The 23,469-nt window shown below is 50.5% G+C and overlaps 1 protein-coding gene across 5 annotated transcripts in view; it reads left to right on the forward strand.

Annotated features, from left to right (window-relative positions):
• Nucleotides 1-623: 623 nt before the first annotated feature.
• Nucleotides 624-23,469, forward strand: part of CTDP1 (CTD phosphatase subunit 1) — an 81,266-nt gene continuing 58,420 nt past the window's right edge. For all 5 annotated transcript variants that reach the window (XM_058557355.1, XM_058557358.1, XM_058557357.1 and 2 more), the window contains exons 1-7: nucleotides 624-1,040; nucleotides 11,646-11,729; nucleotides 12,453-12,546; nucleotides 14,370-14,498; nucleotides 17,879-18,029; nucleotides 21,139-21,229; nucleotides 23,220-23,386. In XM_058557355.1, coding sequence (XP_058413338.1) covers nucleotides 736-1,040; nucleotides 11,646-11,729; nucleotides 12,453-12,546; nucleotides 14,370-14,498; nucleotides 17,879-18,029; nucleotides 21,139-21,229; nucleotides 23,220-23,386 — 1,021 coding nt within the window. In that variant the 5' untranslated portion in view covers nucleotides 624-735. The remainder of the gene's footprint in view (nucleotides 1,041-11,645; nucleotides 11,730-12,452; nucleotides 12,547-14,369; nucleotides 14,499-17,878; nucleotides 18,030-21,138; nucleotides 21,230-23,219; nucleotides 23,387-23,469) is intronic.

Here is a 23,469-nt window from a genome sequence, read left to right on the forward strand (position 1 = left end):
GCGGCCCCGAGGGCACCTCTCCCCTGCGGGCCAAGGCGGGAGGCCGCCCCACGGGGGCACGTCGGCAAGGCGGCGAGGAGGAGGCCAGCGTCGGGGACCCCGAGACACTCGACCGCCGGGGCACATGAGCGACCCGGCGCCCTCCGCCCTCTGACCCTGGACGGCGCGCCGCATGCCGGGACCGCAGCTCCACGACGCCCGCGTTGTATGCCGGGACCAGCCGTCTAACGACACCGAATCTCAGCGCCTGACGAAGCCGTGGGACGGCGGCCCGCATTGCATGCCGGGCCTCGTAGTTCTCACGTCGCCGGGCCTGAGCTCGTGACGGGCGGGGCTGTGGGTCGGCGGCCCGGGTTGCATGCCGGGACCCGTAGTCCCAGGACGCCAGCGACCCTAGGGCAGATGGGGCGTGTGGTGACACTGTTCCTGCCGGGCCCACCCCGCACGGTGGTCCTAGGACGCTTCCGGTACTCGGGCCGGCGCAGCGCCTCTCGCGCCCGCGTGGGCGTGTGTTTACCCGCAGGCCCCTCGGCGTACGCGCACGTACGCGGCGTCACGTGACATCGCACGCCGTCCCGGAAGTCGGCGCGGGCCAGGGCGGCGGGTGGAAGCCGGTGCCGGAGCGGGAATCGCAGCGCCGCCGCCGCCGCTTGGGCCGGGTCGCCCGCCCGCGATGGGCGTCGGGCCCTGAACGCCCGCCCGCCGCCGCGTTTCCTCAGCGACCCGCCGGCCGCGATGGAGGCGCCGCTCGCCGGCCGCCTTCCCGCCGAGGGCGCCGCGCCGGCCGCCGTGGCTGAGGTGCGCTGCCCGGGCCCCGGGCCGCTGCGCCTGCTCGAGTGGAGGGTGGCGGCGGGCGCGGCCGTGCGCCTCGGCTCCGTGCTGGCAGTGTGCGAGGCCGCCGCGTCCGCGCAGCCCGCTGGGCCCGCCCCTGCCCGCGCCGGCGCCGGGGGTTGCGTGCGCGCCGAGCGCCGGTTGAGGTCGGAGCGCGCCGGCGTGGTGCGGGAGCTGTGCGCGCAGCCCGGCCAAGTGGTGGCCCCCGGGTGAGTGGGGCCCGGGGGAGGGGAAGGGAGGGGATGCCGGACCAGGAGAGGGGATGGGGCCGGGGTCTGGAGGGGGTTTCGGGCCAGGAGAGGGGAAGGGAGGGGGCCGGGGTCTGGAGGGGGTCTTGGTCCCGGCACTGGGCGGGAAAGGGTTCCCAGGACTGCAGCTGAAGGGGCTGTGCTCACTGTGCGTTTGCGGGTGTTTCTGAGGCTGGACGACAGTCACTGCTTGTGATTTTATCAAATGCAGGTGTTTGCCTTTAAAAGAATTCTTGAGCCGCCGAAGTTGCACTCTAGGAAACAGTGCGGTCGTTCCTCTTTTTCTGTAGTAGGTGCCTCCCTGTCTCTGAGATGCCGCGTTTGTAAGTTAAGAAAACTCGGGCAGCTCCACGCTTCTCGCGGTGTAAACTGGGGGGGGGGGAGTGCGTTTCTTTAGGTTTGAGTAAATCTTGTGAAGCGCGGTTGTGAAACCTGGCGCAGTTTTGCATCAGAGCTCGGGAAGGGGGTGCAGTCTCCCGCGAGTGGTTCAGGGCGACAGAATAGAAGCACACGCTCCCACCGTAGGGTCTAGCTCTCTGTACGTGCGTTTTAACCTCATAAAGGGCCTTTTTTCTTTTTTTGCAGTGTGTGAATCCGATAGTCTACCTGTCTGAATTTACCGGTGTTGTGCTCTGAGATTTGATTGATGTGTGGGCACAGGTGTGTGCCCGTGGCATGACTGTGGTTGTCATTGTCAGGAGCAGAAAGCCAGGGTAGGTGAGCGTTCCTGCGTGTAGTGATTGGTGCGCAGCTTTCCTCTGCGGAGCCACAGGGTGTCCTGGGTGTTCAGGCCCTTTCTGCCCACGTTGGCCCTCCTCTGGCGCACGGTGCCACTTGCTCTGGTCTTGGCTCCTCTCCCTGTGGCCTGCACTGATCCTCTGGCTGTTGAGCATCTGCCGCCTGCCCTCCACCCCCCAAGAAGCTGATGACCAGGATAGGATGGGAAAGGACTGGTCTTTATCTCAGCCCCAGAATCCTCATCCTGTGTTCCCTTTTCCTAGGTCATTGTTTGGAGACAGAGTCTGGGTCCTCAGCCTTCAGCTCAGGCACCCACGCCTACCCACGGAATGCAGGTGGGGTGGAAGGGGAGCTGCCTCGTGGCACCCTCCACCGGAGCCCCCTGCCTGGCTTCTCGGAAGACAGGGGCTCACTGTGCCGTACATGTGACACTCTGGTATGCTGCTGTTGTTATCTTGGAGTCAGATCTTACCTGACCATCGCTTGCGCCCTAATGAGCCCATAAACCCGTCAGTCCGTAAATTATGGAGGTGAAGCCCAATGCTGTGTGTCGCTGTGTAGAAAACCCTGAAGTGAAAAGCTCTTCTCCGTGTTGTTCTGTTTCTCTGGTGTAGAAGGCTACCAAGGCCCAGACAGGGCAGTGACAGGTCACAGCTGGTGAGAAACACCACATGCATGCTTTGACCCCATCAGCTGGTCTGGCCAATCGCAGGAGCCCAATGCATTGATCTCACCAATCAGCCAGTTCCCAGCTGTGAATAGTCTTTTTCTTTTTGTGTGTTTGGTGTTGAGATCCTGGGGTGTCTCACTGCGGTGGTCTGTCATGGGTTCCTTGAGAGCCTGTTGAGTGGCAGCGTTTCTCCTGGGATGCAGGTGTGAGTGAGTATGAGGAAGGCACCAGCACAGAGCCAGGCTTACCTGGCTGGAGCTGTTGTTGCCATCGTCATCGCTGTCATCAGCAGGATTCATCCTGACCGCATCGGGTTATTCTCTGGCAATGAACAGTTCTAGGAGCTTAGAAATGTTGCATCTGGGTGTAGTGGACATGATCACCCCATTACCGTTGCGACCTGTGGTAAGATTGTATGTGTTTGTAGTGCTTCATGCCATCAGGTAGAGGTAGGAACTATCCTTACTCCACAGACTGAGGAGGGGACTGAGGTCCCAGAGGTTTTGATGTGTGCAGCACCTTACCTTGCTGAGGCCTGCCTCGTTTTCTCCTCCGTGTTGCCCTCTCCTTAGGCCATTCTTCATCCGGAGAGTCTCAGTGGGGGCAAGTAGATAGAATGACGATTTATGTTTTTGTAATATTTGTGTGGGTTAAAATTATCTTGATTTGAAAATATCGTGACAGGGTACCATTTGTCAGAAACCAACTCTGTTAGTTATTAGTTTACCTAATGATGTCCGTCCTTGTTTGCTCTTTTGTCTGTCGTCATTGACTGGGAGATGCTGAAGTCCCCAAAAAAAAGGAAGATACGTAAAATAATCAGGGAATGAGTTACCATCGAGATGGGTAAGGAGGAGGCTGTGGGAGCGTCTTTGTTCTCAGTGGGCGTCTGACCAGCTTTGTCTGTGCCCCGTACCTGGTTTGTCTGCAGGAAGAAAGTCTGCCTCAGCCAGTCTGGGGTGAGCGCCGCCGGAGAGCAGGAAGGAGGATTGCTGGATAACGTGAAGGCCCAGCCGTCGCAGTATTGCTGTCTCCCTTGCTCTGTAGACTGAAGAATAAGGAAAACAACCTGCGATTAGTACCCGGTTTTAGGGTTCTAAAATTAGGTAGTGACGGTTTTTATTAAATTCTAAACACAGTTCAGTCAGTGCACTAAAGTAATCATGTAGAGAAGTCTTGCCTTGGAGTCAGGAAATTACTTTCTCATCCTGATCTCAAGAATCTTGAAGAATTAGTAGATTCTTTTAGTTAAATCATGTTATCCTTCCCTGTTGACGTGTGCACTATTTAAATATTAGTCAGTTAAAAAGACATTTTTGTCTAAAACTGGGGAAATTGTCACTTTGTTTACTTGAACCCATTAAACTTAATCTCTACTTCAAACGGATTCCTGTTTTGTTTTTCTCCAATTTTCACTTAACAGAAAACCATTGGCCTTTTTACTCCCTTAGTTCTCTGTACATGCGTGATTTATGTTTGCTGCAGTTGTTTTGATTTTTAGGTATCTTGCCTGATCTTTTAAATAAAGGCCTTTGAACCAATGGCCTTTGAAGCGTGTCTGCCTAAAAAATGATGTGTAGGTTTAAAGAAATTGTAGTGTGCGTTGTCAGATTTATCTCCATTTTCATGTTTTCTTTAAAATTAGTTTTAAACTGGGTCCACGAAATCAGATATCTGGTTAGAAGAATGGGTAAATCTTCAACTTTGTATGTGTTTTAAAAAACTGCACAAATATTGATATTAAAGCTGTAAATAACAACAACAAATAATGTACTATGTCAGTTGTCTCAGAAAAAATGATGCTTTTTATATTTGGGGAGTGAGCGAATCTAGAGAAAATACAGCAAATCAATTTCACAGTATTTGCATAATATCTTAAAAGACAGGTATACTTCGTAAAGATCGTAAATAGGTGTTAAATGTTACTCGTTGAGCATTTTATATTTACAGAATTCCTTATAATTTCCAGAAGAACTTGAGCTAAACTTTAACTTATTTAATCTTTGTATTTTGAAGTAGCTTTAAAAGAGGTTCATGGTTTTCGTGTAGTGCTTTCAGTTTTGGACGCTGCTGGCTCCATACTGTCTTGATGCATTTCGTGTGCTGGTTCTAAGGTGTGGGAATGACGGAGTTCAGTCCACCTTGTGCGTTAACTGATAGATGTGTGCTTAGCCCGCACTGCTTTTCACCTGAGCATGCCACGGGGATGGTGCTGCTTTTTAAGGCTGGAAGCATGTAAAATTGCTGGCATGTTATTTTGAAGAATTTCATGGCCCTCCAGAGTACGGGCTGGAGACACTACGGCTGTGAGGCTGTTGACCCAGCAGTCGGGGAGAGCCTGGGTGCATGTGGTTCTACCTGCTTTTGAAACATGTTAGGAAGATAGAGTTTGTCCAGTAAGTCACCCTGGAGCACACTGGAATTGTGTGCAGTTTTAAGAGGGCTCTGTAGGACTTCCTTTGTCGAGTCTCAGTAGCGGGCCTAGATTCCGACGCACTGGGAGTGGGTAGTCCCATCCTCGTTAGTCTCTTCTTCAGACGCTGTGGCCTTTCCTCTTAAAACCATGGATTCAGAGGCCAGGCCAGAGCGGGCCCAGGTTCTCTGCGGTGGCTTTGTCTTAGCTTGGGGTGGTGTCCAGCTGCGTGCCCAGCTTGAGTGATGATGGGGTGTTGATGGCCATGTCCCCCCCACCCCCACTGCCCGCAGTACTTGCAGACAAAACAAGTACGCCGTGAGCTCCTTTTGGACATAATTTCAGACTTAGTGGGACCCTGCAAGAATAGTACCAAGAATTCTGAAGAGCTTCACCCAGATTTCCCAAATGCTGACGTTTCACCATATTTATTTATCCTTCTCCCCCCTTGCACACGTTATTTTTTTCTAAAGGTGAGGTGTAAGTTGCAGGCGTGATGTCACTTTACCCCTGAATACTTTGATTTCCTAAAAACCGAGACATTCTCCTACCCGACCGCAGTGCGGTTCTCAGAACCAGGGTGACTGGTGCAGGGCTTTTCTGCTCTGCAGGTTCCCTGCTGGGCCCCAGCGTCCTTTGTAGCGCGAGAGACTTTGTCTGGGTCACGTGGTGTGGTCAGTGCCAGGCTCCCCAGTCTCCTCTGGCCTAGGGCAGCTCCTCTGTCTTCTCCCTTTATCTTTGCATTGTGGGCTGGTGGTTTTGCACAGTGGCCGTCAGTTAGGCCCTGGTGTGCATTGGCCAGGATGTCACCGGGGGGTCCGTGTGTGCTCTGAGCAGCCCTCCTGGCGGCACATGGTGTCAGTTTGTGCCATTCTGGTTTGTTTGCTGTTGATCCCTTGGTTAAGGTGGTGTCTGTGGTGGAAAATGACTAATTTTCCTGTTGTAAGTGTCAAGTATCTTGTGAGAGATACTTTATTACTCAGTGAGTATCTTAAATTTTCATCAAACTGTTACCCACCGTTTTTGGCATCTATTGATTCTTGTCTGACTCTGCTGGTTTTATCAGGATTGTCCAATGGTGATGTTCTTGATTCCATTCCTTCTGCATTTCTTGGTTGGCTTCCTACTGTAAAAACAGTTAATTTATCAGTGTGGACTCACAGATTCATATTTTATTCAAGGATTGTAGTCCATTGTTATTATTTGCCTTGATGCTCAGGTTATCCCAGATTTGGCCAGTGGGAGCCCCTTCAAGCTAGCTCCTCTGACAAGGCCCCTTCCGTCTTAGAGCGTGGCCCTGTTTCTGACACAAATGGCATTTAGCCTCCTCCTTTCCAGCTGTAGTCCTGGAATCAGCCATCTCGCCAAGAAATCCCGCTTCCTTTTAGTGGAGAAGGGCATTTAGCAACCAAGATCTGGAGCACGGCATAGTCTCTTCTTCCCCAGTATGTGTCCACACTCAGACATCAGGAGCCTACAAGGATTCTTGAGCTCTCCTAATCCGTAAGGGGAAGAGGGAAGGCTGGACCCATCCAGACCCAGTATTTAATAGCAATTGCTTGATGAGCATCGAGTTCAGGCGCTCAGCTCCTTAACACTTGGCTGATGTACCTCGTGCCCTCCGATCTTCCCATTAGAGCAGACCCAAAAGCTGATGAGTACAAAAAATTCAGGGGAGTTTGGTACTTGTATATTTTGGGAGAAATAGCTTGTTTAGAAATTGCATTTCATGATTTTCCTGTGGATTTTCTTCAGGGACAAACCAGAAAGTTCTCATTTGTTTGTGAATGGACGTTCTGGGGCTGGTATCTTTGGTGGAAGCGCTGTGTCAGAGTTCACGGCACGTCCGTCCCTTTACAATGTGGTGGCTGTTTTAGGGGTTAAGGGGAGAAACACTCAGATCCACTGAGTGCCTGTCACCCCTGGCTTGTGTCCGTGTCCTCAGAGGTGAAGAGAGGGAACATCTTGCACCAAAAAAGGACATTGCTGTTATGGTGTTTGTAATCCCTTTCCCTCTCCCATGGCCACTCCATCTCTGTCTTTGAGAGTTGTTTAGCTGTGCAAAGATGCGGAAGGGGTCTGCTGGGGTAGTGTTGTACCTAGCTCTGACCCTGAAAGGCAGCTCTGAACGATCTTTTAACTGAGACAGAATAAAGGCTGTTTCCCTTCCTTTTAACTTAGACTGCATGTTTCTGAGATGCTGCGCCCTGGGCCTCATGCAAGTGTAAGTGAGGCAGGCAAACAGCTGGTTGCCTCGGCCACACATCTGAGCCTTGTGTGAAGGTCACAGACCATCACGGGCTGCAGTCGGGCAGTGCTGTGTGTGTGTGTGTGTGTGTGTGTATGTGTGTGTCCCGCGGGGTCCAGTCCAGCAACAGCTCTGAGCCCCAGGCCTCTCCTGCCATCCTCCCCAAGCTGCAGAACTCCAGAAACTGGGCTTGCCAGGCAGTTGGGTGAGCAGACTATGCTGTGCAATATACAAGTACCAAACAGCCCTGAATTTTTTGTACTCATCAGCTTTTGGGTCTGCTCTCTCTACTGGGAAGATCGGAGGGCACAAGGTGCATCAGAAAGAGCCAAGTGTTAAGGAGCTGAGCGCCTGAATTCTATGCTCGTTGAGCGATCGCTATTAAATACTGGGTCTGGGTGGGTCCGGCTTTCCTTCTTCCCCTTATGGATTAGGAGACCTCAAGAATCCTTGTAGGCTCCTGATGTCTGAGTGTGGACATGTTCTGGGGAAGAAGCGACTGTGCTCGCCCCTGCCTGCCTTGGGTGCCTACTGGCCGGCCAGGCTTTGCCCAAGACTCAGAAACAAGTTAGGGCCAGTGCCTCCCTGCTCCCTCAAGGACTCTGCGTCTGGTGGGTCTTCTAGTTACAGCTTAGCGAGGAGGGCATGCCACCTGGGGCGGTGGGAGCAGACTTCCAGGAGGAAGTGCAGCACTGGGTGCAGGAAGGTGCTTGGGTTGTTCAGACAGAAAGATGAGGTGGGCGTAGTGAGTAGTAGGTGGGGATCTCCAACAGTGCTTGGAGGCACATTATTGGCCAAGCACATGCGTCACGGTGGCCGTGGAGTGGCGGAGGGGCTGCAGCACCAGCCCCCTGGGACTTGGCCCCCGCGCTCCTCTGTTCTTGCTGTGGTATTCTGTCAGAAGGCCTTTCTGGAAGGTCACCAACAACTCTCAACCGCCAAATCTGATGGCCTTGGCCTCTTTGTTGTAATAACTAGTGCAGTGCCCGAGTTTTAAGTGCACAGTTTGGTGAGTCTTGATGAACGTATGTGCCTTGGAACCAGCACCCACAGTCAGGATGCGGACGCCTCCCTCCCTGTCCAGGCATCTGGTTTCTCTTGGGGGCGTTGAACACTGACTCTTATTTCGTTTCTTAAAACGTCCCCTCCATGTGTCTGTCCTGGGCCTGGCTCTGCAGCCTCTGTGAGCACTGATTTTTTTTTTAATTGACATTCTTTTTTCTGCACATCCCTTAATTGTTGGGGTTCCCCAAAGGCCCATTGTTGTCTGTTTTCTCCTTGGTGGTTACGCCCTGGCCTGGCACTCGGGCGTGTCAGGCCTGCATCCCAGCCCTGGCCCATCCACGTCCGGCGTGCATTCAGCTGAGGCGCCTGCGCCTCCCTCGCTCTGTTTCCAGGCGAACTTGCTGGTCTTGTTTGTACCTCGCTCCTGTTTGTGTCCTCTCTCCTTCCGTGTGTCTGGTCAACCATCAGCCTGCAGGTTCATTCCAGGGGTGTGTGGGGATGTCTGCCTTCCTACTTGGTTCAGGCATCCCTTGGTGTCTCCTGCCGTCCCGGTGCAGTCAGCGTCTGTTCACCCCGCTCCCGCTGCCCAGGCCCTTCGGTGGAACCCTCCTGTGGGTCCTCTGTGCTGCCTTCAGGCTCGAGATCTCTGCTCTCAAATCCTCCGCTCCCTCACTCCTGTTCTCACGCCGGGAGGGAGGCCTGAAGCCCCTTGCACCTCGCCTGTGCTGCCCGGCCGCGGCTCTTCTTCTCTCCGTTGTGTGTCGAAACCCAGATATCACCTGTCTGTGAGGCTGTCCTAGGAGCTTCCTTCCACCTCAAGTAGAGTTAGTCATCTAGAATGAGTCGCCCCACCCACTCTGGGTTCCTGTTGAATCTTAGTGACCTGGGTAAGACACGGATTTCTTAATAAGGATACAGAAAACTTGATAAATTGGACTTTATCAAAATTAAAAACCTGGTCTTCAAAAAACACTGTTAAGAAAACGAAAAGGCAGACCACAGCCTGGAAACACGTACGTCACATATCTCCAACCTGGTTGTTGGTTGAGCTAGAGACACACCAAATTTTCCTTGAGGTTGATGTTTTTCGGGGAGATTGGTGAAATCCTCTTAGTACATTTTTGAGATTCCTGAGAAAATATCCCCAAAGCCATAAGTTTTAGTTTAAAAATAAGTGAAGTGAACGAATGCAAACTCTGTTAAGTCTCCCCCATCAGCTGTGCCCACAGAGGAGAAGCGGCATCTCAAGGCCCAGCCCCTAGGTCACACACACCTGAGCCTGGAGCCCACCCATCACGCATGCTCGTGCGGCCTGTGTGTGCTCATGTGGTGGGTGGGCAGCAGAGCCTGAAATTAGAGTGTCGTCAGCATCAGTGCTTTTAAGAACTTGTCAGTTGGTGGATGAACCAGTTTACTCTGTTTCTCATAAAACCTACCCCGGCATTCCAAGGGGCAAACAGCAGACTTTTACCAGGTTCCAGAGGACCCCGCAAGCACCCCTGATAGACCCTTTAAAAGACTGATTAGTGAATGATTGAAATACGCCTTTGATGACTGTCAGGAAAGTGCCTGGGGTCCTTTTGCGGCTCTGCCAGTGTAATCCCAGACAGTTTCGCGTCATCTTCCCCACGTGCGTTTGGGATAGCAGGACAGGCGAGGAAGGGGCCCCAGTATGAGGGAGTCTGAATTACAGGTGTTTTGAAGTGGGGTCTGGGCAGGTGGGTGGGACCCCATGGACAAGGGCGTGCCCTTACTGCGGCAGGAGCGGGGTGTCCTCGTGAGGGCTGGTTTGGAGGTCCTGTGAGTGGTGAACCGAGGGACCCAGACCGGGTGGCCTCTCGGGGGTGGGGGGGTGATTAGAAACAGGTGAGGGAGCTCCTGTCCGGGGACCCGGCGAGCCTAGATAACTGGAAGAGCGGTGTCTGAGTGAAGGCATTTCAGGGTGCCCAGGTGGTGGGCTGGGTTTTAGTGTGCGTGGGGTGCTTTGGAGCCAAGTGAGTAGAGAAGGCCAGCTGGGCCAGGGTCCCGAAGCCAGACCCGAACGCCCGCTCTGGAACCAGAGGCACAAGCCTCAGTGGGGAAGGGCTGAAGAAATGCAGGGTGCCCAGAGGAGGTGGACAGCAAGCCAGGGCAGAACTTCCCTTGGCACGTGGATCACCAGGGGCCACAGCTGGTGGAAGCCTGGAGCACGAAGACGTCCTTGACCAAGTGCTGTAGGGAAGGAAAGGTTGCCCTGAGGAGCCATGTGTGGTCTGGTGCAGGGGTTTATCCATTCCTCTTGTTTATTTAAGATTGGGGAAATTGAGGCAGATTTTTAGGTAGATGTTTAAGTGGCATTAAGGCAGGGGAGAGCACGCCCCAAGTAAAGGGTGTGGACTGATGGAGCACATCCCTGGAGAGCGAGCAGGGGAAGAGGTGCCCCGCCATGTGACCCAGCACCGTGGTGTGGGGCCGAGCACCCGGCCAGGCTGTGGATACACAGTGGATACTGAGGTCCCTGGCCGCATCCAGGGTGCCCTGAGCAGCTGGTTGTGAGTGCTAGGGACAGAAGGGAGGGGAAGAAAGAGGCTCCTGCAGGGAAGGAGTGTTGCTCCCTGGTTGGAGGTATATCCATTTGGTAGCTCTATCAGCCCTGACAATCAGTTGCAGCCGGGAGCCTCCAGGATGCACCTGGGCAAGGAGGGCGGGGGCATAGCCAATATCTGACTGTGAGGCCCTGGCTGGCCCTGACTCTTCAGACTTCAGAGAATGTCTCTGTCTTTCGTGGCCTGATTTTGTGAGGAAAGGGCCCGCTCCACAGACACTGGCCTGACACGTGGCCCCAGTGCCCTGGGTCTGAGCGAGGCTCAGCTGGGTCGGCAGTCCCCACGGTCCTGAGTCGTGGGGCCTCTGGGGCACTGACTCGACAGGTGCTCTGATCACACAGCCTTTAGGTTCACACGCCGATTGGCTGCCTTCTAGGAGTGCTGCCAGGTGACCAGTGTTTGATGTGAACATACAAAGAAAATAGTAATTTCTGTGTTTATAAAAACTAAAAGTATTACAATAGTTCTATCAAAAAAACGTAGATGAATCATAGCGTCTTTCTAGACTGGGAGGTAACAATCACTTGTTGCTCGGTATTAACAAAGTTGTTCCTTGTTGAGGTAACCAGAGTTTCAGTTTTTGTAAATTGTTTATCAGAAATAAGAGGATCGCATATAAATATTTAATACATTTTGAGACAGCTTTCATGTTATCCCCAAGTCTCTCCTGAAGGATGTCCTTAGTTCTTTCAGCTGTGTTGTACGCACTTTTGTTTTGTTTTACGTTAAGGGACTCCTGGGTGAAAAGGCCCTTCATTTTATAGCCTGAGAAGTGGAGCCCTGCAGCGTGATGCAACTTGCCTGAAGTCACACGGGGGTCCCTGGGGGGCTGGTGCAAGACTCCGGTGCCTGTTCCCGCTCCGGTGCTTCCCTTTCCAACTGTGGTTGTCTTCATCCCTGTTTCTAGGGCGGTGCTGGTGCGGTTAGAAGGATGTAGCCACCCAGTTGTCATGAAGGGCCTGTGCGCCGAGTGTGGCCAGGACCTAACCCAGTAAGTACTTGCAGCTGGAGCACGAGCACGCGGCGCCTCGCGGTGTTTGAGAGGAGGTGCCCTGGGGGTGCAAAGAGATGAGATGTCTGAGGGCCAGGGTGGAGGGCGAGGAGCCCCACCGCGATTGCAGACAGCAGACACCCCTCCCTTACCTGGCCGTGAAAAGTCAGTTAGCTTCTGGCTGTATTTCTTTAAGTTCTGAAAGCACTAAATTCTATCTGATGCTCATGCCAGGTATGGGAGGAAAGTGCTAGCAGGTTGAGCTTTGCTTCTCGCCCCAGCCGAAAAAGCTGCGCATCCCTTAATGTCTGGAGCAGCCATCCCTGAAGGTGGCCTGTACTTCACAACCCCCAGGCCCCGTCTCACACCTGGGGCTACTTTACCACCAGTGTCAAGGGGTTACCCTCAATTACACATGTTGAGCCTTGGACCGCTCTGTGTTTTCAGTTTGAGGGCCTCTGTGTTTTGGTGTGACCATCAGTTTATTTTCACAGAGAACTTTGTGAATGTGACTGTTACTTAATTTTTTACCAGTTTTCCTGTCTGTTTTCAGACAGTGGTGGATATTTTAGCTGTGGTCAACAGAGTAAAATTCTGCAGTTAGCTAGCACTATATGTCAACTAGAGTATGAATTGAAATCATGTCACCTACAATTCAGTGTGCTTCCTGATACAGGTACTCAGTTCCAGGCCTTCATCTCACACCCCTTCTCGCGTCCACAGGTTGCAGAGTAAGAACGGGAAGCAGCAGGTTCCGCTGTCCACGGCCACCGTGTCGATGGTACACAGTGTCCCGGAGCTGATGGTGAGCTCCGAGGTAAGCCCAAGTGCTCGAGAAGACATCTCCTGGGGACAGTGGAGCATCTGCGGGCCTCACCTACTCTGTAGAGGGATGTTTGGAGAAAATGTCAGATGTGTAATGGTTGTTATTTCTGAAATAACCACTGAGGGGACAGATAGTGCTTGTGGAATGTGTTGTCTTCCTGCAAAACCCAAGGCTGCACTTCTTCCTTTTTCTTTCCCAAACCACTGCTGCGCCTGCTCTGGAGGCATGGAGCTCTCCAGGGTGCTGCTGCTTTGCAGGGCTCAAATCCAGTGTGGTCAGGGAGGGTCAGGGAGGCTGACAGACGTGAGACGGGGAGCTGGAGCATGTCTGGGAGCCATAGGAGCACGTGAGCAGGGACAAGGGGAAGGTAGCGTGCAGGCTGCCACGTGGAGAACAGGTGGCAGGGCTGGGACCGAGTGGGCATAGGCCATGCGAGAGGTGAGAGTGTCAGAACTGAGAGGGGTTTGGCGGTGCCAGGCACGTGGATATGGGGTGGAGGGAGAGGGGCACCTCACTGCAGTGCTCCTGGGGGCGAGCCCCGCGCATCTGTGTACCAGCAGACACAGGCACACAGGAATTGAAAAGACAAGAAGCTTGGGGTTTTACCTTGAGTGTCTGTTACCTTTTATACATTCTAAGGGTCCCTAGGCAGTGTTGGTCGGAGGCATCCTGACAGCTCGTGTTTTCATGGGCTAAGGGTGTAAATGGCGTGAGGAGCAGGAGGCCAGCACCCTTCTCCCAGGGTCACATAAAAGCTGGGTTCTCGTCTTAGTTATAAAGCAGTGTTAGAGCTGCACATTTTTGTGCATAGGCAGGCAAAACGTTTTTCTGTGTTATAATTTTATTGGATTTGTGCTGTTAAATGGTATATACCTTGTTTGTTTTTTGTAGGAAAGACAAATGTGAGATGCATGATTCTAGTTTTTCTGACTTACTGAACTTTAAACAAATATAATACATGAGAGAGAGAGTGTGTGTGTGTGTATAAAACAAAACTAGGAAGTTTGGGATAAAAAGAGAGGAGAATGTTCCCCACTGTTTCTGCTATAACAGAGTAACTGTTGGCTTTTCTCCATAATCCCTTTCAGGAACAGGCAGAATTCTCCTGTGTAACCTAATCAGGAACAGGAGTCGGTCTGTTGATAGTAGTAGCTGAATATCGGTTACCATGAGAAATCGTAAAACGATACACACTGTGAGGCACTTGTCACTGTTATGTGTCTGGTCCCCTCTGTTGGCTGATGTGAGGTAGGGCCAGGGCCCCACCAAGAGGAGAGCTGGCGCTGGCCCGGTGTGGGTGACATCTGTGCTGCGCTGTCTCCAACCCACCCGGGTCTCTCCCGAGGTGACGAGACAGCGCTGAGCGTGCAGGAACCTGAGACTCGTGCTGCCTTTCTCCCGCCTGGCCCTTGTTTCCCATTGTCCACCCTTCTCCCAGCTCAGCTTCCTGCTGTCTTCATTGATTCTGCAGCTCTTTGTGTTGAGTTGCTCCGTAGCATTCAACTGAATGTTTATAGATACAACTACTCTATTTTCCCCTCATTTTTCATCGGTTTGTGTTTTTAATTAGATTACAGAATTAGGATCACAAGGGATTTGGGCCAGAGTGAGCTAGCTGTGGGCAACTGCGGTGTGGCCCCCTGGCCCCGTGGGATACATTAACTTGCAGCAGGTTTGGCTGGCCAGGAAGGCAGTGTGGAGGGTGGTGAAGGACATCTCTCAACTTCTTCTTGTTTTTCTTGATAAAATTGAACTTTATTTTGGATCCAAATATACTTACTTTGTCATTTTTCTTTTTTTCTTTTTAACTTTAGCAAGCTGAGCAGCTGGGAAGGGAAGACCAGCAACGACTGCATCGAAACAGAAAGCTGGTGCTCATGGTCGACTTGGACCAGACCTTGATCCACACGACAGAGCAGCACTGCCAGCAGATGTCAAACAAGGTGAGGGCTTGGCGACATCTGGAGGCTTCTTCGGGCCAGCAGATGCAGGAGCAGACACTGGCTCCCCGTCAGCCCTGCCCATCTGGGCCTCCTCCAAGGCCGGTGCTCTGGGGGTGTGTGGGGGTCCTCCGTGCTGGTCCTCGTCAGGAGGCACGGCCAGCTCATGCTCACCTCCTCGTTCATGCGCGCCTCTTGTGTGCCAGGTCCACACGTGGCCATGTTAGTTAGCAGGGTTTAGAATTCCGAGATCTGGAGTTTCTTGTTCCTGCCTCTCAAGGTGGAGTGGAGGGCAAAGGAGGAATGGTCTTGGTGGAGAAGATGAGCTGATTTTGGATGTTCTCCAGGAATATCTGGCATACTCAGGGGGAAGGGGGAGCAGGTGGGTACCTGGGTCTGTACTCGAGAGAGCTGGGCTGCAGAGAAAGGCTGGGCATCACCTTGCCTGGATTCTCCAGGGAGATACAGAGAGAAATGAAGGGGTCAAGGATGGAACCCTATTTAAGGACAGAAAACTTGCCCACGTTTTAACTCTGTCCTAAGTACAGAGCCCGAGAAGTTGAATTTCTGGACCCTTCAGAAGGCTTTGAATGCCTATTACAAATGGTTCTCCGAAGGGAAGGCTGGTGCCAGCTTATACTGTCATTAACTAGAGAGGCCTCACCAACACTGAGGTTATCATTTTTTAAGGTTCTTAGCTGTTAGACCATTGATGTGAGGATTCACGTTAGATCTTGGGTTTTCAGTGTCTACAGATCTCACCAATTCCTGATTATGACTGAGCACAGTGGGAAGGTGTTCTCTGACGAAAGAGGACTGACGCCAGGCTGGGCAGTGCAGCCCCGGGCCAGCAGGGCGCCTGCCCCAAACCCCATCAAGGGTGAGACCACTGGATGACAGTGTGATGGTAACAGGAGAGGTTTGATGGAAACAATTCAGTGACAGCCACGTGTCTTCAGAGTTTTGTTACAAACTTCACCTGAAAGAAGTTTGGTCAGTTTAGTTTGGCTTAGTCCATGAATCAGGCGATACAGATGTGCATGCAGATCCTCTGTGCAGTCCCTAATGCAGTAAAAATCACTTCTCTCGTAACTTGCGTCATTAGTGGTATGGAGAGAATTGAGTAGTTCTGTTGAGCGGTAAATTTTCTTCTTATGGCTAGAATTCATTCCTCGCCCACAAAACAGTTCACATTTTTTAGTTGTATTAGTCACTTTTATATATCATGGTGTCCTGTAGGGAATATTTGGTATTCTTTTGTGTAATGTAGGCTGGTAGTAAATACTTTCAGGTTGTTTCATTCATAACAACTACTCTGCTCATTCATTGTCTTAAAGAGTTCGAGGCCTTTATGCAATATATGTGACACGTATGTACCTGCATATATCACCACAGCTGTTTCTGGGTTTTATTGTGCCTTTGAAGTTGGGCATTTTTAGTTGGTTTATAAAACACTTTAAACAAGTTATAACATACCTGTTTCTCAGCTTGTGTGGTCTAGAGGGCAAAGGTGTCCTCATGTCTGCATGGATGGTCCTCAGCTATTCCTGCTGGCTTTAGTGGGCCTCTGCCCACACCCCGGCGGCCGGGCTCCTCTGCTGGACTCATTAACAGCGTAATTACAGGGCTCTGCCTGGTACAAGGAGGAGTGCCCACCCACACATCACAGCTCCTAAACCTGGACTCCTGCTGGCGGCATCTAGAAAGACATATTTAATTCTTAACTTTGAAGATCCAAACTTGTGTTTTTAAGGATGTTTATATTGCAACTTCTGGACTTTTTAACTGTGGACTAGGGTCAAATTGTTTATAAAATTTCACACTCCTGAATGTCTTAACAGGATGGTGTGACTGATTTAGAGCTGGTGAGAAATTCACTAGGCCTGGAGGGTTGTACCTTTCTTCTTCAGTTGTTGTTTAGAGTATTTTTACTGAGAAAATTAATGATACACAGGATGAAAAGGTTCAGAGTTTAACTTCCTAGGGAAAGTAAACTTCTTTACATATTAATCGTGTAAGCAGGTTGGTACAGGCGTACCTTGGGGATATTGGTTCCAGAGCACCACCGTCCAGCAGGAACTATGTAAAGCGAGTCACACGGAGTCTGGGTTTCCCAGTGTATGTGGAAGTTATGTTTATGCTAACCTACAGTCTGCTAAGTGTATAATAGCATTATATCTAAAAAACAACATACCTGCCTTAATTAAAAATACTTCATTGTTGGGCCGGCCCCGTGGCTTAGCGGTTAAGTGCGTGCGCTCCGCTGCTGGCGGCCCGGGTTCGGATCCCGGGCGTGCACCGACGCACTGCTTCTCCGGCCATGCTGAGGCCATGTCCCACATACAGCAACTAGAAAGATGTGCAGCTATGACACACAACTATCTACTGGGGTTTTGGGGGAAAAAAATAAATAAATAAAAATTATAAAAACAAAAATTAAAAAAAAATACTTCATTGCTAAAAAATGCTAACCATCATCTGAGCCTTCAGCGAGTCGTAATCTTTTTCCTGGTGGAGGGTCTTGTAAAAACTGCAGTATCTGCGAAGCACAATGAAGTGAGGTCTGCTGTGTTACTAATTTCATCCATCTACTAAAGATGATCTAGGATACTGTTTCAGCTTTTCTCTTGAGGGTGTGAGTTAATAAAGCTGTCTTAAAGGAGTCCCTGAGTTAGACCAAGTTATGTGGGAATATTTGGTTTCCTTTCATCAGTAACTCAGGAAGACACTGTGGGTAGATTACTGGAGATCTGTTCTAAGCAATCTGCTGTGGCTCTGCTACTTGACAATACTAGTGTTTGAAGAAACAAAGACGTGCGTGACATCACTCAGATCCTGCTTTATCCGTTATCAGACAGATAGGAAGGGTGAGGATCTGCTGCATAGCCCCTAGTGAAGCCCATAGCAGCTGGGCGGTTACCTTCATTTCGTTAGAGAGCTAAGATACCATAGTTATCATCGGTAGTTATCATGGGTAATTACCATAGGTAGTTATTGTGTTATCATAGGTAGTCATACTGTGGTTGGTTGTCATAGGGAGTTACCATAGTTATAATAGAAGTTACCATAGTTATCATAGGTAGTTGCCATAGTTATCATGGGTAGTTGCCATGGTTGTCATAGGTAGTTGCCATAGGTAGTTACCATAGGTAGTTGCCATGGCTGTCATTGGTAGTTACCATAGGTAGTTACCACAGCAGAGAAGGCTGCACTAACTCTCGTAGAGCGTGTGAAGGAAAGCATTTGTGCCACATGAGTTTAGCACACTAAATTGACTCCTTGTCCGTGACAGTAGAGCACATATGTGCAGCTCTGGGGGACGGTGTGGAAATGCTGTCTCGGGAGCTCCTTTCTTCTGACTGGACACCACCCATTCTTTTCAGGGCATATTTCACTTCCAGCTGGGCCGGGGCGAGCCGATGCTGCACACCCGTTTGCGTCCCCACTGCAAGGAGTTCCTGGAGAAGATCGCAAAGTTGTACGAGCTGCACGTCTTCACTTTTGGTAGCCGACTGTATGCGCACACCATCGCAGGTGAGTGGCTCCAGTGCCGTTCAGTTACCCTAACTGAACTGAGCATTGTGTGGATCTGAAACATGTGCGTATTGTTGACAGTGGGTTTGGTTTATTTCTTATTTTCAGTGGTGTTTTCTTGAAGATGAAGGAAAAAATCAAGAAGCTCTCCCAAACTAAATTTCAGTCTTACTTATAGCTGGCAGTTGGGGGTGGCAAGGCAAAGTTCAGTCCGTCTGGTAGACGAGAATGGCCCAGCCCCTTGTCTCCTGGGAGGGTGCCTCCCTACTCTGCCGGGACCCCACAGGCTGTTGCTGGACACACTCCAGCCCAGATGGGCAGGCTGCTGTCATTCTGGCCAGATGTGCACTGCAGACCGTTTTGGAAGTTGGCCAGGACCACAGATATGTGGAAAGGTGGAAACTTTCTATACAAGCGTACTTAAGATATTTTAGTAATTGGTTTGGAAAGAGTTCTGGAGCAGTGTCATGCTTGTTTGCACTTGCACTTGAAGTGCAGACAGAATGGGTAGCTCTTATCTGGGAGTGGGCGATGTCTGATTCAGCTTGACTTGCTATCTTGGTAGAGACTCTAAGCTGCTCTGCTGGCCATGCTCGAGCAGCGCTTGTACACAGGAATCCCTAGGCCGCACGGCATTGCCCACTGGTGGTAGCTCTGGCTGAGGATGGAGTGTAGGGCTAGGCTTCACCCTGCCTGAGGACAGCCGGGCTCTGGCCTCTCTGACCCACTGGTGGATGTTGGCACCTGCGTAATAATGTGGTCACAGCTCCTTAGTATTAGATACTGTGTGGTTAAATTTAAGTACTTTCAAATTCAGATGTCTTTACAGATTGATCTTGGTCTTTTCTTGTTGACAGCGAAATGAATTTTGAATCCCCTTTTAACATTTAGTACTTTTGTAGGAGATTTTAATCATGAACACGTAAGCAACGTATTAAAGTTAATTCATCTTGTAACTAAAATTCAGCATACCTGCCTTTAGTATATGGCTGCTGTGTGGCTGCCTGAGAGACATGATTTGAAGACCAGTGTAACTACTTTCTAGTATTCTTGTACCAGTGAATAAGCAGCGCCCCATGTGAAGGCTGCACATTAAGTCCTTCAGGTGCAGACCTCAGGGGTAGCCGTGTGGCCAAATGAGGGCTTCTGCCTTCCCCTCTGGAAGCTTGGTGTCTCTCTAGGAATCGATTAGTAATGCAGGTAGAGAAATAGTGAAGATAATACCACCTGAGATAGAAGTGCCCAGGGAGGTGTCCCTGGAGGGTTAGGAAGACATCCCAAGTAGAGCATGTCTGCACTGCCCAGCAGACCTGGGGAGGAGCGCTTCCTCCTGCCTGCAGTCAGTGTGAGCCTTCTCCATTCAGGCTGTGCTTTGTACCTTAGACTTCCCACGTTCCAGCATGTCTAGACAGATAGCACAGGGAAACTATAGGCTGGTATCCCCGTCAGGAGGGTGCAGAGACCCTCAGTAGAACAGCACCGTATTCAGCGGACCTGTGGCTGCTGTGTGGCTACCCCCCAGCACTGGCTGGGACGTCGAGACCGACAACATGTCACACCGGGGAGGACTTGGGAGGCAGTCATCACTCACAGGACGGATGCCCTGGGTGGCTCTGAGAGTGGTTGGGCCTTCAGAGGGCTGGGGGTGGGGATGGAGAAGTTCCCGTGCGTGCAGCAGGGGTTCACGGAGTTTGAGCTTGGCGTCTGCACGTGATCGTGGCGTTGGAAGGAGTCAGCAGATCATCTAGGTCCTGTGATTATTCACAGATGACAACCAGAGGCCCAGGCTTTCACTGATTCCTAACCGTGGTTTTGAACAGGCATGGTTTCTATAGCTTCCTCTTTCTATCAACTTTTAATTTTGGAAGTTACCATTTTCACAGAATTTGTGTGTTTAGTGTAATTGGGATAGAAATATTTTCATTCGGATAGAGCTGTTAAGAGCTTTGGGTGCTTTTCATGTATTTTATTGTAGAGACACTAATAATTCTATTAGTAAATTTTAGGTTTAGCTACTGAGTGGGTTCAGTGTTCATATAAAACTTACATTCTGTAAGAGCAAGCATTTTCTGTTCATGAAGTGCTCATGACTCAGTACCCCAAGGATTGAAGCATCTGGAGGTTACTGTATAGAGTGGTCCCCAGGGAGACCACGTGGACTCCAAGCGCAGTGCTCGTGACCAGGGAGACCATGTGGACTCCGAGTGCAGTGCTCATGGCACAGCGTGTGAGAGGACTTCGAGGTGCACAGACTTGTTTTAACCATGATGTGTGTATTGCAGCTGATAGTAGCAAACAATAAAACCTGTGTATCAGATTGGTGATTTCTGAGACAGACTGCGGCAGAGGGTGAGGCAGGGTGTGGATGGGCACAGGGAGTAGCTGACTGGACGCCAGTCTGAAGAACGTGGCGACTAAACACAGTGCATTGGGATGCACATCAGGTCAGGAAGGCATGCTTCCATGTCTGTGTTTGGGCAGTGCTGATGGGATTTAACCTAAAAATGTCTTGGGAAAGCACGGATTAGGGTGTGAGTTTAAAAGTGCTGCTGAGATGTCCAGCTCACCCCTCTGCTTCACAAGAAACTGAAGGTACAGGGTGACTGCACATGGTGGCACAGCCAGAACTCAGCTCCCATCTCGGGTCTGCCTCCTCGTGTCCAGTCTCTGGGCTCCTTTTGGATCCCAGCTCCTTGGACACAGTGTGTGGGTGGAAACTATGTGTTCCTGTGTTTGTTGTGGGTGGAAACTGTGTGTTCACTTGTCTGTTGTGGGTGGAAACTGTGTGTAGGTGTCTGTTGCCCCGCAGACTCTATTTCCTGGGGAGGTGACACTGAGGTTTGTTCATCCTGTATCTTCTGTTCTTAGCAAAATTCCAGGTAATGTTAAATCAGTAATTTTTAATGAGGATATGCCCTTAAACGCGTTAAAATAAGAGAAAAGGAACCGGAAGTGAGTGACAGTCTTACCTGAAAAGAGAAGCGTATTTGATGCCGATATGTGATGCTCCGAGTCTCTGATGTACAGACACTGTGAGAGGCCTGACCGTGTGCACAGGGGGATGGCAGTGGATCTTAGACACGTGACCTTGTCTGTTTTCTTTTCAAAGGCTTTTTAGATCCTGAGAAGAAGCTTTTTTCTCATCGAATATTGTCAAGGGACGAGTGTATTGACCCGTTTTCTAAAACAGGCAACCTTAGGTATGTACCTGGCACGTTCACTGCTGAAGCTCACTCTTCATTCTCACTCTAAAGACTGGCGTTTTGGGCCTCAGAGCATTAATCCTATACTTAGTCTCCTGGTTTCTTAGGAAGCCCGCTGTCTTCTAACCAGACCCCTTCCTCCCTGCCTCTCCCTCAATGTCCAGGCTCTGGGGGACTCAGGCCAGAGCCCAGGAGGACAAGGGCATGGGGAGAGGGAGCTGAGGGCAGGGCCGGGGTTGGGGACGTAGGAAATGGAAGGTGACGAGTGGAGAGCCGGTCTGGACAGAAGAGTACCCAGAGCTTCCCCCAGTGCAAGATGGGCTGTCTGGCAGAGTCGTGAGTTTGAGGAAGGTGTTTTTGGCATTAGTGTTGGCGTCTCAGGTTTATACTTCCTGGGGAGCTTGTATGTTAATCCTCATAGTAAGTCATGAAACCCTAAGTCATGGCGCCTTCTGCCCCACCCTGCCTGTTTCCACGTCCTTCTCATCACTGTGTGCCCCTTCCTGTCCTCTGCTTTTAGGAGGGGGCTCTCCCACCGCTGATCAAAAGGCTGTTTTACATTCTCGGAAATTTCTGGCTTGCTCTGTACAAGGGATTTCCCCATTTCTACCCAGAAGGGTAGGTCTGCCCGTTATGATACTATATCAGACGTGACTTGTTTTCATGGATGTTGATTCCTGACGACACTTGGACAATAACAGCTGTAGTCTCGGTGGCCTTTTGGCTGGTGTTGGCCACTCTCAGCTAACAGATTTAGGGTGTCCACGCAGACTAAGACCTATTCAAGTCCATATGAACTAAGAAGAGTGTCTGCAAGGACTTGTTTCAGAAAACGACCTTGTGTTTGCTAGTTAGCGTTGGAGTGAGCAGACTGACGATGACAAAGGAAAATGAAAGACGGTGTCAGTGATTTATAATGGGGACAGGCTACCCAAAAGTGAGAATGTCAGAGCAGAATGGGCCTCCTCCCCAATAGACACAGTGGTGGGTGCTGGGCTTGGTGGATATAGGCAGGCAGGTCTGCTTTCTCAGTCTGGATGTGGTGTGGTTTTTCTCTCTCTCATCTGGAATTAAATGTGCCAAAAGCACTAAATCTGTAAGTTATTTTAGCTACCTTATGTTTCGCCTATGGCAAACACACTCATAGAAAATCATGTTAATTTTGGACACACGAACATTTTTTTCTGGGTAGTTGTGGCCTTTATTAGCAGCTGGAGAACCTAAACATGCAGGCATTTCTCCTGGGTTTATTTCCTGATCCTTAAAGACAGGCGAGAAGCCTTTGTCACTCTCAGTTTTGAATGCTACGAGCTGACATCTCTGAATCTGAGTTGTGGACAGAAATTGAATTTCACAAGACACTTGAGGGTGGCAGCGCATGCCTGCGTCCATTAGGTTGCGTTTTTAGACCTTGTTAACATTTCTGCTCACCCCGTACATCCTAATAGCTGTTGGGAATAGAGCAGTCACTTTTTTGGACTTGAAAAGATGTCACGTAGGCACACTGCAGGAGATGGTGGTTTATTTCAAACTGCTCAAGTTTGAGTAAGGTCACAACCTCCTGCCTGTAACTGAAAGCCCTCACCTTCGGGAGCAGCCTGTGTTTGTAAATAAAGTTGCATTGGGACGTGGCCACACCCACTTGATTAGTACTGGCCATGCCACCCTGCTGGGACTGGGGCCTTGCTGGGACCGGGGCGGGGCCCCCAGACAGTAAACTCTTTATTTTGTGGCCTTTAAGGAGAGCGTGCTGACTGCTGCTTCAGGAATATCACAGACAGTGGAGAAGAGTTTGACTATTTTAATGTTCCTTTCTCTGGAAACTTTGAGAGTTTAAATGTGAGCTAAAGAAAAGCCCTTCAGAGTAGTTTGCATCTGTTTCTGATTAATTTGCTATTTACTAGTTACGTATAAAAAATCATGACTTTTAATTGATGATGATTTTTTGTAAATGGTATTAGTAGTTCTGATACATTTTTACTTCCAGAAATCTCTTTCCTTGTGGAGACTCAATGGTTTGCATTATTGATGACCGAGAAGATGTCTGGAAATTTGCCCCCAATCTGATCACCGTGAAGAAGTATGTGTACTTCCAGGGCATAGGAGACATCAATGCTCCGTCTGGGTGCCGGGAGTCTCAGGCGAGAAAGAAAGGTGGGTGACCTTCTTCTAGTTGTCAGAGAAGTATTAGCCTTTGCTTCACTGTTCACTCCTCTATTTCTTATCTCTCTTGTGGC

This window comes from Diceros bicornis, chromosome 16 (assembly GCF_020826845.1).
Source record: "Diceros bicornis minor isolate mBicDic1 chromosome 16, mDicBic1.mat.cur, whole genome shotgun sequence".
NCBI lineage: Eukaryota > Metazoa > Chordata > Mammalia > Perissodactyla > Rhinocerotidae > Diceros > Diceros bicornis.